Here is a 12,374-nt window from a genome sequence, read left to right on the forward strand (position 1 = left end):
TGCAGTTAAATGTTATTCAATGTTAAAGCAATCCCGTACCAAAACAAATTTGTCGATGAGGTAACGATGACATAACCAACAATCCTGATTGGTCCAACATGATCAGCGATGGGAAAAGTAACAAGTATCACGTTGGTTCATATGATATCTTTTTTCTTTTTTTTTCTTGTGTGAAATGTGAGAGAAAAGTACACTTAAATTTGTATTGTTATGTAAACCATGCATATCTCGCACCTTGTGATAAAAAACAAATCTGCCAGTGACATAACGGTGACATTCATCGTTGAGAAAAGTAACAGGTGTCACTGCAAAAATCGTGCTTGACCAATCAGAGACAAGTATCTTTCCACATATCCCCGCCCATCTAGGTTCTGCGTTTCTTTTACTCTATTTATTTTATCTAGGGCTGGCAGGTTGTGAATGCAGAGGCCAATAGATATCAGTTGGGTGGTGATCACGTAAGGGTTCAAGTTCGAGTGCAAAGAGCAGACTGTTACCAACCTTTATAAATAACAAGCCTTTAGACAGAGCTCGAGCTCAGTGGCTTGAATCCGCAGAAGTTTTGTTTGTCACTGAAGAGCTGAATAATGGCAGACAGAGATAAAGCGACGGATCAGATGAAGCTGTGGAAGCAGGGTCGCGGCTCTCAGGTCTGCTGCAAAATTTATATATTGGATTTTTGTTTTGTTCAATATAAGTTCGGTTTGTGTGCTTTAAATAGGTTTATACCGTTTATTTCAATGGGTTATAGCGCAGTGAGAAATTGTGCCAAAGGTCGCAGGGCTGTAATGAACAAAGACGAAACTATTTGCTTATATCTTAGTGTTTTAATGTGCAAAACGTCTCTAATTAACCACTGAAGTGTTGAGTTTCTTTAAAATTTGACTTTATTCTGAAATTCAGATCTGAAAGAGAGATACTTGTTATGCTTTTAATGACAAAAGACTGCCTGATCGCATTACAAGTGAACGTGGCACTATCAAAGCCTTTTATCATATTTTTTGCTATTTATTACTTGTTACGCATGAATGCGGTATATACTGTTTAAAATATTTGTATTTAATTGCATAAAACACTAGTCGGGTGTTATTTTGCGTATTGAAATCAGTACGGTCCCATTTTTGTGCATGGTGAGTTGTTTTGAATTTGTAATGGTTTGCATGTCAAAATGCTCAGTATTAAGCAAAAACAGATCAGGTTTATTACATAATTGCAGGTGAAATGTATTTGTTGAAGTGGGTTAACGATATAACGTTACTTAAACGACGGAAGACGGTCAAATCCCCGCCCAATCCTACTCCTCTCCTAACGTGATTGGTCAATACCATGACTGACACCTCGCTCAGCGAATCACATTTTTATATAATGTTTGTTATTTCGTGAAGGAAGACAAGCTATGTAGGCCCCTCTCCCTTTATTTGTTTAACGAGGACACGACAAATAACCTCAATTACTTCAATAGTTAAACTTTAACCAGTTAAGTAGATATATAACCGTTATAGTTATCTAATCACTATTTTCAGGCCAAATGCCTATGGATTAATATTTGTTTTACCATTTATATTTTATCAAATTAGTTTTAAATCAATTCATTTTTAATAACAAATGATCATAATGTGAATATAATGCATTCAGACAATATAAAATAGATTAAATATTTGAAAATTTAAAATAACTAATATTATGACATGATTTGAAAGAACTGACTATTGAATAATCATTTAAAATACAGATTTTTGAGTGTTTAATATATAAAATGATTTGGTTTGTTTAGATGCCATTTTAATTTGATTTTGTGTTGCTATTTTGTCTCCTTTTCTTTTCTCCCAGCGGCCAGATGTCTTGACCACAGGAGCCGGAGTCCCGGTTGGGGACAAGTTAAATTCGATGACGGCGGGTCCGCGTGGACCACTGCTGGTCCAGGATGTGGTTTTCACTGATGAAATGGCCCACTTTGACCGAGAGCGGATACCAGAGAGAGTCGTGCACGCGAAAGGAGCAGGTAAGATTTTTGTTTTATTGTTTTTGAGTGTCTTGTGCTCACCAAGTCTTATTATTATTATTATTATTATTATTATCAATGTTAAAAACAGTTGTGCAGCTTAATATTTTTGTGGAAACTGATACACTTCTTTTAAGATTCTTTAATGAATAGAAAGCGGCATTTATGTCAAATAGAAATATTTTGTAATTATAAATGTTTTGCTGTCACTTTTGATTAGTTTAATGCATCCTTTCTGATTAAAAGCATTAATTTCTTGCTGAAATCCTGAAAACCGTGGTTGTGCTGCAATTTGGACAGGCAGTATTGGTGCACTTGAGAGCTGTGTTCTGCTTGGATGGACAATATTGGGACACTTTAGAGCTTGTATTGGAAGGAGAGTATGAAGTTCAAACTAAATCTCCAAGTCTCTTCACAGGAGCGTTTGGCTACTTCGAAGTGACCCATGACATTACACGCTATTGCAGAGCCAAAGTGTTCGAGCATGTGGGGAAGACTACACCCATCGCTGTTCGCTTTTCCACTGTGGGTACGTTTCTGTATGGATATTATAACGTTTATAATGGAGTCTGGACTCTGTATGGATCGATTGTTTTGTTGGGATTAGAAATGCTGTCGTAACAGAAGTCACAGCACTCAGTTCTCTGAAACGAAGCCAGATGGTTTTGTAAGAGGGTAAAGAGCACATGCAGAAACAATGTGACAGGAACATGCTCTCACTCACTGAGCTACAGAAAGTATAATGCACCACCTTTGCACCATGATAAATATGTACTTGCTTGTTTATAGCTGGTGAGTCTGGGTCAGCAGACACTGTCCGAGATCCTCGAGGTTTTGCAGTGAAGTTCTACACCGATGAGGGCAACTGGGATCTTACAGGAAACAACACCCCCATCTTCTTTATCAGGGATGCGCTTCTGGTGAGGAACACAGCCCACACAGTCCATACAGTCCATCAAGAGCCTCGTCCCAGTATTAACGGTGTATGTGTGTTAACTGTGTTTGTAGTTTCCGTCCTTCATCCACTCTCAGAAGCGGAATCCGCAGACTCACCTGAAGGACCCGGATATGGTTTGGGACTTCTGGGGTTTGCGTCCTGAATCGTTGCACCAGGTTCGACTGCAGAAGAAACCCACTTTTGCATTTTCACGTTCTTGTAGAACGTCTCGCTCATGTCGATTTATGTGCATGTGCAGGTGTCTTTTCTGTTCAGCGATCGGGGAATTCCTGATGGCTACCGTCATATGAACGGATACGGATCGCACGCCTTCAAACTGCTCAACGCTCAGGGACAGTCGGTGTACTGCAAGTTCCACTACAAGGTACTTACTGTTTGTTTGTGTGTTTACAAAATCTGCAGCTCAAAGTGACAAAATCACAGCCAATCAGAACAGATTTGATGTTTAATTAGGGTGAAATGGCCAAAAATGGACATTGAGAATGATTAAACTTAACTTGTTTAGACAACACCTTTTAATTTAGGGCCTCATTATATCTATTTTATTATTTCCCAAATTCTTTTCCCAAATTTTATTTTATTTTCTGAATTCAGTGTTTTATGATTTAATACAAATTTATCATCAAAAGTAGTCTAATGAAATTAATTCATAAAACAATTTAATGAAGATATAATCAAGTTAATATATTATTTAAAAGGTAATCAAGTTAATATATGACAATAAATTAAAAGAAAATATATTTTTAATATAATTAATTAATCTTTTAATTTATAAAATAATTTTAATTAATTGTATTTTTACTCGATCTTGTCTTTCAGACTGATCAGGGCATTAAGAATTTTACAGTTGAAGAGGCCGATCGCCTGGCATCCACCGACCCGGATTACTCCATCAGAGACCTTTACAATGCCATCTCAAACGGCAACTTCCCATCCTGGACTTTCTACATCCAAGTCATGACCTTTGAGCAGGCGGAGAACTGGCAGTGGAATCCGTTTGATTTGACTAAGGTATCCGCATCCCAGGATGCACCTCAAGACACTACACTAGTGGTTCTCAACCTCTTTGACCAAAACAATATTTGAAGACCTTCCTATTTAGGCTGATATGTACCTTTGGTACACACAAAAATAAAACTAATACAATGACAAAAACACTCAAAATTGCAAAAAAAAAAAAAAAAGGATTTAAGGTGAATAGAACATTAATACATTTTATGTAATGTATATTATATGTAATTATACTGTATGTATGTGGGCCCTGGCCTCCTGGTTGAGAACCAGTGCACTACACTAATGTCTGAAATCGGTTACTACACAATTCCCATATTTTCAAGAATGAGGATGTAGGTGTGTCCATCCTGATGACTGGCTCTGTGTCTCTCAGGTGTGGCCCCATAAAGACTTCCCTCTGATTCCTGTGGGACGCCTCGTGTTGAACCGAAACCCTGTTAACTATTTCGCTGAGGTTGAGCAGCTGGCATTCGATCCCAGTAACATGCCACCCGGCATTGAGCCCAGCCCTGACAAGATGCTGCAGGTATGTTTGTACTACTGTGTAACACAATCTATGAAGCAACCTACCCAGACACATTTCACAAGTTCGTTTGCACAGGCTTATGATGCACAAAAGGATGCTTGTTCGCTATTTTGTCTTCGAGCAAAGCACTTAAGCTCTGGGTACTTGTAATAAGTCTCCTGTAAATCACTTTGGATTAAAGCGTCAGTGACTAATAACTATTTGCAAGAACGACTAGAATGACTAAAATGCTGTAATTACTCAATTCTGTCGCCGCAGGGGCGTCTTTTCTCCTATCCAGACACGCATAGGCATCGGCTCGGAGCGAATTACCTCCAGCTGGCCGTCAACTGCCCCTACCGCACCCGTGTGGCAAACTACCAGAGAGACGGACCCATGTGCATGTATGACAACCAGGGTGAGTGACACACACTACAAACACTGCAGAACAAGACGCAATGTCACATTTTGGGTTTAGTTTCGAGTAAGAAATAGTATTAGGGCCAGATATACTAACAGCTTGCACTTGCGCAAACCATCTTTTGGCATTAAAATAGTACTGTCACAGTTTACTAAAGATGCGCAGTGAAGAATTAGCGCTGAAAAGGCGTGGACACTGTTATTTTTGCGCCTGACCTTATTGAATATGCATTTGTAGGAGTTTCCCTTTCAGATGCAAAATTTATGGGTGAAGAGTATTAAGATTAATCACACAATGCGATTTGCTATTGTTTGCGCTCGTCAAATTACTGGTATTTGCGGCGTTATTTTAACGACCCAAAAAAGCATGTCTTAAAGCAGGTGCTGGTCATTACGGAAATGATCTGGCTGAGTCTGTGTTCTTTAATGTGCGCATTGTCATTAAATCACATGCAGAATTTTCCCCTCCCATCGGCGAATTTATGGAATTGCGCTCTAACGCAAATTTTTCCTGTTTAGTAAGTCTAGCCCTAAGTCTCTTAAAAGTGACTCAGATTAACAACGCAACATCTGTCTGGAATGCCTGATCAGGACATGTGACCTAAACGCTTGCAATTCAATGGTCGTTGAATTATTGGTGTGGCAAAAACAGCATTTCCTCTCCTTGTCCTGCAGGGGGAGCTCCTAACTACTTCCCCAACAGCTTCAGTGCTCCTGATACCCAGCCGTGCTTTGTCGAGTCCAAGTGTAAAGTGTCTCCTGATGTGGCCCGATACAACAGCGCAGATGATGACAATGTGACCCAGGTGCGTTGGCGAATTTGTCTGCGTCTTTGTGCGAATAATCACAATTATGGGGAGTTATAACATAACATTTCTCACTCTGATGTGTTCCACAGGTGCGCACGTTTTTCACTGAGGTGTTGAACGAAGCCGAGCGAGAGCGTCTGTGTCAGAACATGGCCGGCCATATGAAAGGAGCTCAACTGTTTATTCAGAAACGCGCGGTATGATCTTTTGTTTTTGGCCCTTTTGAGTTTCTTGGTCGTGCAAACTAGTCAAACTTCTCTCAAGTAGTTATTGAGGATTATGTAAACATTCCTGGGGGGGGGGGAACACTTGATTTCAGGTGATTCAGATGGATATTTGAGATTTTTATTTATTAATTTATTTTTTTTGCAGGTGCAAAACTTGATGGCTGTTCACCCTGATTATGGCACTCGTGTTCAAACTCTCCTGGATAAATACAACGCTGAAGGGAAAAAGGTAGAAAACGTTTTCATCAGTCTCGCACGCATTCTTGTACATCTGAAAAAATTTGGTCAAAGAATTTCACTTAGAAATTGCTAGTAAATTGTACAATTAATTCCAAAGAATTGGCAAGTACAATAAATAGCCGAATCCTAAAATAGGATTTTCTTGGAAAATGTACTCTCACAATCTGTTATTTACAGCTTAGAATTTTTTTTTTACAGTGTATGTTATTTTAGTGTGTATCAAAATTGTTCTAGTTAATTATTATAGCTGAGTAAAACCATAAAAAATGAACTGAATGAAAACACGTAAAGCTGAAATAAAACATTATAATTCTATATTTAAAAAAAAAAAAGCTATATTAACAAAACATGTGCACACACACACAACAAAACTGTGTAAATTACATTTAAAAAAAAATTAAAATATAAAATACAAATTCAAAATATTACAAAAATTATAATAGTGTCTCTGGTAGTAAAGTATAAGATTATACTTTTATTATTATTTTGGGCATAAATTCCCCTCACATTTTTTTTTTTTTTTTTTTTTTTTCTCACACAATGAATTACTTTTTTCCCCTGTCAATTCTTAGTTTATCTTGCAATTCTAATAAGTGTTATATTATCACTATTTTCTCTGTCTTTGTCTCTCCAGAACACTATTCATGTTTATACTCGTGGTGGAGCGTCCGCTGTGGCCGCAGCTTCTAAGATGTGATTTCAAAGTGCCGCTTCTCTGCACGCCCGCACAAACACATTCATTCTCTTATAGAGTGTGATATAGAGTCATGATGCTTGATTCATTCCTTGTGTGCTGTAGAAATACAGACATCATATCTAATATGGCCAATTCACAACAAAAGTGGTATTAGCAAATGCAGCGCTGATTCCTTAATCGTGATTAATGCCGTCAAACCAAATGGAGGCCTTTGATGCATACACAAGTTTGAGCTTATCCGAACTAAATCAGTCTGTTTCAATATATTTCTGATTGTGTGCTAAATGTAGAATAGCCAAAAATAATCTGATAATGAAAACAAATTTAATATTAATACTGTGTGAGCCTTTTGATTTTTTTTTTTTTTTTATATCTTGGCTACTGATGCAGTTTAATGCTGAATACAAGAAATTAACTCTTTCCGTCCCTTTTGCCTTAACTGAATATAATTCAGTTCTGATAATACAAATGTAACACCTTTTGTCATTTTGTAATTAATAAATATGAATATTTGAGCTCTATGACTGAGTTGTGGATTTATTTTATGAATCCTGCTTGCTCCCTATTTCATTTTCATCTCTTTCTTTAAAAAAAAATGTGAGCATGAGATTTGAAAGGTCAAAGTTTTTAATATAAATTAGTTAATTATAAATGTTCGGTTGTTCCTCCCACAAGAGACAAACTGCATGGCTTCAGAAGACTCAAAATATTGCACTCGGTTTAAAAAAAGAAAACATTACAGGTTTTGAAAAAAATAATAATAATTGACTGAATTTCTCCTTTAATTGTTTTTTTTTTTTTTCAGTGCTTCCACAGTAGGGGGCGCCATTTTCTTACACAGGAACCCCAGATCCTAATATTTTGTGACAGGACTCTGGCGACCACAGTGAACATAACTTGAATGATTTTTAAATATGCAGCTGTAGCACACATGCATCCTGAATATTTGAGCTTTGGCGCTCCGAATGAGGATGTAGGTTCCGAGTACGGCTTGCATCCCATCCACATTTCTATCCATTTAAAAACTCTGTATTTTTCTTTCTAAAGAAAAGGGTTAAAAGCTCAAAAAATAGGAGTCAGAAATTGGGTAACATAACATTTTTATACCAGTAAGAAGTTTAGTTTATTAATACATTTTTATGCATTTATATTTATTTAGAATTCTTTAAAAATAGTCTGTTAAAATTTTAATTATGCGTTTTTTGACAAACCTAGAGATTTTGTCGAAATGGGTCCATGTATAGAAGCAGCACCCTGCCCTCATCTCTCTAGCAGCAACCACATAATGAATGACCACTCTCTCCATCGCTCTCCGTCTCTGACTCCACCCATCTGCAGTGTTGTATAAGTAGTGTCTGATCTTTCTCCTCAGTAATTCCTCTTCAGATTCTTCCAGGAGTTTCGACCCCTGACCTCCGAGGATGGATAACGCCACATACAGCTACGTGAACGACTGCACTCCGCTCACTAACTGTAAATCCGGCCGAAAGGCTGGCGGCTCCACGGTGGTCAACATGAGTCATGCGGGCAAGAAGCCACCAAACGACTACCTGATCTGGTCGCTCTGTAACACTCTTTATGTCAACTTCTGCTGCTTGGGATTCATGGCTCTGATCTACTCCATCAAGGTGAGCTCAAACACAAATGTCTCATAGTTTTCTTTCTTTTGAATATCTTTGTCTTTTTTGTGGCTTTCAAACTTCAGAAATATTCCTGGGTGTCAGATGATGGACCATCAAGGTTCTAATTAGAACCAAAACGGGTTTTACCGTCCAGTAGAAGAACCTATATTTGATAAGAAAAAACATTATCTACTGATGCTTTAAAGAACCTAGAAACACCATCTGAAGAACCAAAAATACAACTTCAAGAAGTTTTTGATCTCCAAAGAACCATAAAGCAACTCGAGAACTCTATAGAGATGAGATGCACACTTTAAAATAAAGGCTCCAAAAGGGGAATATCGCAGCAAGGCCGTTTTTAGTTTCCCAAAGAACCTTTCAGTGAACAGATCTTAAAAGAACCATATTTTTCATAGCGTGAAGAGCATTTTAATAATCCAAAGAACCTTTTTTCACTATAAAGAACCTTTTGTGAAATTAAAAGATTCCATGAATGTTAAAGGTTCTTCATGAAACCATCAATGCAAATAAATGTTAAGAGTGCAGTAAAGGTAAGAAGGTTCTTTAATGCAAGGAACCATAGAAGAACCTTGATTTTTTTTTTTTTGAGGAATTCAGGAGTTCATGTGCTAAAAGACAGCTGTCTGAGACTTATTTCCATCTGTTTGTTTTCAGGCTCGAGATCAGAAGACCTTGGGCGACATGCGTGCAGCACAGGAATGCTCGGACAAAGCGAAGTGGTACAACATTCTGGCATCGGGCTGGAATCTCTTGATTCCTCTGCTGGTGTTGGGTCTGCTGGTCTTGCTCGTGGTTCATCTGGGAAGCTCAGAGGGAACGTTTGATTTCTTTGGTGAAGACGGGTTCCAGAGCTTCATGAAGCTCTTCAGCAGGTAGACAGAGCCACTCGAACAATCCCACCTCCAAAAACTCCTGCAAACCTTCTGGACTGTTCACCCTCTCTTCACTTTATCAACATGTTATTTTCTTTGGCTCTGTGATGAATTTATTACTTAGATTTGTGTTTTTTTTTTTTTTTTTTTTTTTCATAATGTCAATGTAGTGTATATTAACTCATATCTACCCTACAATTCTATTTTATGAAGTAAATTGGCTCAACTGTATTTAATAAAATATTTAATTTCCTCAATATGAGTCTCTTTGAACAGATTTCTGTCACCAGTGGGATAAGAAATATCCAAAAATTTCCAGTAGGGATGTATAAAGCATAGCTCGCAAAGAAGTCACTTTCAAACCAAGCAGAGTTCTGTTAATCAGCGCATTGAATTCGCGTGTAAAACTTGAACAAGAGTGAAATTTGTGTGAGGAACTTTCGAGGAGCGCGTGCATTCCTATTGAAATGACTGGATTTCGCCCGTGAAATTTGTATAAGAAGTGATTCTTTTGATCCGGTTCCTTTTAATGATTCGCATGTATATTGTGCAGATAACTTGTTTAGAAGTAAAACTATGAGGCGGGTGATGTTAGAACCATGAACAGTGCAAAATCTGTGTAATTTAAATAAAAAAAATAAGTATTTTATTATTCAAAAAAAGACTTTAACCTCCTTTTCCCTGCTGAGAAATCATTTTGCTGGTCTCTGTCTGGTGAGCCTCATCTTTTTGCTAGTTTTGGCCACTTCAGCTGGAACACAATCTTAAACTAGCTTGGCATGGGTAGGAGACCAGCTAGACCAGTCTAAATCATGTAAAGCTGCTTTAAGCTGTTTTCTTTTCAGCAGGGTTAATTGGGTTATGTGGAACAAGTTAACATGACTTCTGTGCTGTGAGGCTTTCTGAGAGCTGCTGCTAGAGAGACGCTGTGGTTTAGTTCTCATGTGTCTCTGTAATGTTCAGCTGTGCCGCCTGTGCTTACAGCGGTGGACCCTCCCAGCTCTACTGGTATTTTTATCATTTAAATGACAGAGCTGTTTGCCAGCCTTCACTCCCCTTCTATTTCAGTCGGTATACAGAGTGGACACAGATGTGGAGAGCCTCGATTAAAGAGCAGTTAACACACACACACACACACACACACACACACACCCCCTCATGTGAGACGGAGCCTATTTCTCATCTGTGAGGATTCTTGCTGATTCTTCATTTGAACTATCAATTAAATCTCAGAGGTCTTTGATGTTCAGATGTACATTTAAGATTACATCTGTAAAATTTGTCATGCTATAATTCTTTTAATTAATAAATTGGTGTGTTGAGGTGAATTTCATGAAACATGTCAAGAACATGTCAGCGTAATATAATGCCAAATTTAAAAGGACATAAAAATATTCAATTTATGACAATTTAGTGAATTGGTTGCAGAAAATCTCAGTATGAAAGCATGAATTAAATGTATTTAATATTTAAAATGTATACATAATAGTATTAGTAATGCTGCATATATATATATATATATATATATATATATATATATATATGTATGTGTGTATAGAGAGAGAGAGAGAGATGCTGATGTATTTTAAGAAAGTCACATGCAAAATAGGTTTATATATGCAAACTAAAAAAATAAATAAAGATTTTTTTTTCAAACTAGTTTTTTTGGGGAGTACGCAATATGATGTGAGCATGTTTGTTCATATTGCACAGTGTTAACATTTCAGTATAGTATATTTTTTATCAGACATTTAAGATGTGTTCATAGAATTGCCATGAAACCATTTTAGGCCTCTGTGTCTCACTTCAGCTGACCTTGCACCTGCACTGATACGAAGTTGCTCTGTTGGTTCACATGGCCTTCAGCATGTTCTTTTGATAAAAAAGACACTGAATAATCACTTTGTGACTCAATTAGAATGTTTAAACTTTGACTAGTTGGCATTTTTTCCAGTGAGAGAAAGAGAGGAACACCTGGCTGTACAAAAGTGTAAACTAAGAGTGAGATATTCAGATCTTCTGCAGAAAACTCAGCTTTGTTGTCTCCACCAAAAGTCTAGTTTTGGCATCTGGAACTCCACAACTTGAGTGTTTCTAGCTGTTTTGTAATGCAACATGCATGCTAATATGTTTAAATCCAAAAACGAATGATTTGCTGCTTGTACATAAGCATTCATTTAGACACTTTTATCTGAGGCTATTTGCAGTGCACTTATTACAGGGACAGTCCCCTGCAGCAGCCCGGGGTTAGTTGCTTTGCTGCATGGAGGACAGCAGTGATAACCTCTTGTGGGAAGCTCGTGTGTTGTTCTCAAACAGATTTTCTAGGATTGAGTGATTACAGCTTCTGTTTTCTGTTGTCTGCTTTTTCTTCATTAGAGTTTCAGTAGGATTCTTCTGCTTTCAGGAGGAAGCAGGAGGGTTTTTAGCTGCCGTGGTTTGAGTACAACCACATTAGGGAGGATCACACACATAAACACCCACAAACTGAAATTACCCCTGCAGCAGACGTCTATATGCAGCCGATCTGAGTGAACTGAGGGATAATCTTGCCCTTCCGCATGGTTTGAGGCTCTATAATGATGCTCGGTAGTTTCTGGGTGGCTTTCAGCTCCCACCCAGTTTTAATAACAGGTAAGACATCGGACCTGGTATATTTGTTATCAGTTAGTACAGATCAAGGACTTAACTCATACTAAACAGCAGCTCTCTGCTACTTAAAGTTCGTAGCCTAGATAGGTTATATATAATATATAATCGTATCAGGTAATAATAACATGGAACTAAAATATTTTATGTTCATTCACATACATACTAATGAAAATATGCATCTTACATCCAAGTTACATAAAAAAAAAAAAAAAAAAAAAAACCCTGACAAATAATTAGGCCTATATTTCGTGTCGCCCTCTATTGGTCGACCAAATGTTCGAATAAAAGGCTCAGAGCTCGTTAGCCTATCATAAAATATTTTTTTTCCCTTGACA

The 12,374-nt window shown here is 37.6% G+C and overlaps 2 protein-coding genes across 2 annotated transcripts; both read left to right on the plus strand.

Moving 5' to 3' along the window:
* Positions 1 to 403: 403 nt before the first annotated feature.
* Positions 404 to 7,393, plus strand: cat (catalase). The gene is made up of 13 exons (XM_058766728.1): positions 404 to 650; positions 1,831 to 2,002; positions 2,421 to 2,531; positions 2,792 to 2,922; positions 3,011 to 3,115; positions 3,199 to 3,324; positions 3,780 to 3,971; positions 4,348 to 4,500; positions 4,759 to 4,897; positions 5,575 to 5,705; positions 5,798 to 5,905; positions 6,081 to 6,164; positions 6,810 to 7,393. The coding sequence occupies exons 1-13, from the start codon at positions 588 to 590 to the stop codon at positions 6,870 to 6,872; spliced, it is 1,578 nt and encodes a 525-aa protein (XP_058622711.1). The 5' UTR covers positions 404 to 587; the 3' UTR covers positions 6,873 to 7,393.
* Positions 7,394 to 7,546: 153 nt separating this feature from the next.
* On the plus strand, positions 7,547 to 9,639 carry ifitm5 (interferon induced transmembrane protein 5). The gene is made up of 2 exons (XM_058766750.1): positions 7,547 to 8,500; positions 9,170 to 9,639. The coding sequence occupies exons 1-2, from the start codon at positions 8,294 to 8,296 to the stop codon at positions 9,389 to 9,391; spliced, it is 429 nt and encodes a 142-aa protein (XP_058622733.1). The 5' UTR covers positions 7,547 to 8,293; the 3' UTR covers positions 9,392 to 9,639.
* The last annotated feature ends 2,735 nt before the right edge of the window (positions 9,640 to 12,374 follow it).

Source organism: Onychostoma macrolepis, chromosome 25, assembly GCF_012432095.1.
Source record: "Onychostoma macrolepis isolate SWU-2019 chromosome 25, ASM1243209v1, whole genome shotgun sequence".
Lineage (NCBI taxonomy): Eukaryota > Metazoa > Chordata > Actinopteri > Cypriniformes > Cyprinidae > Onychostoma > Onychostoma macrolepis.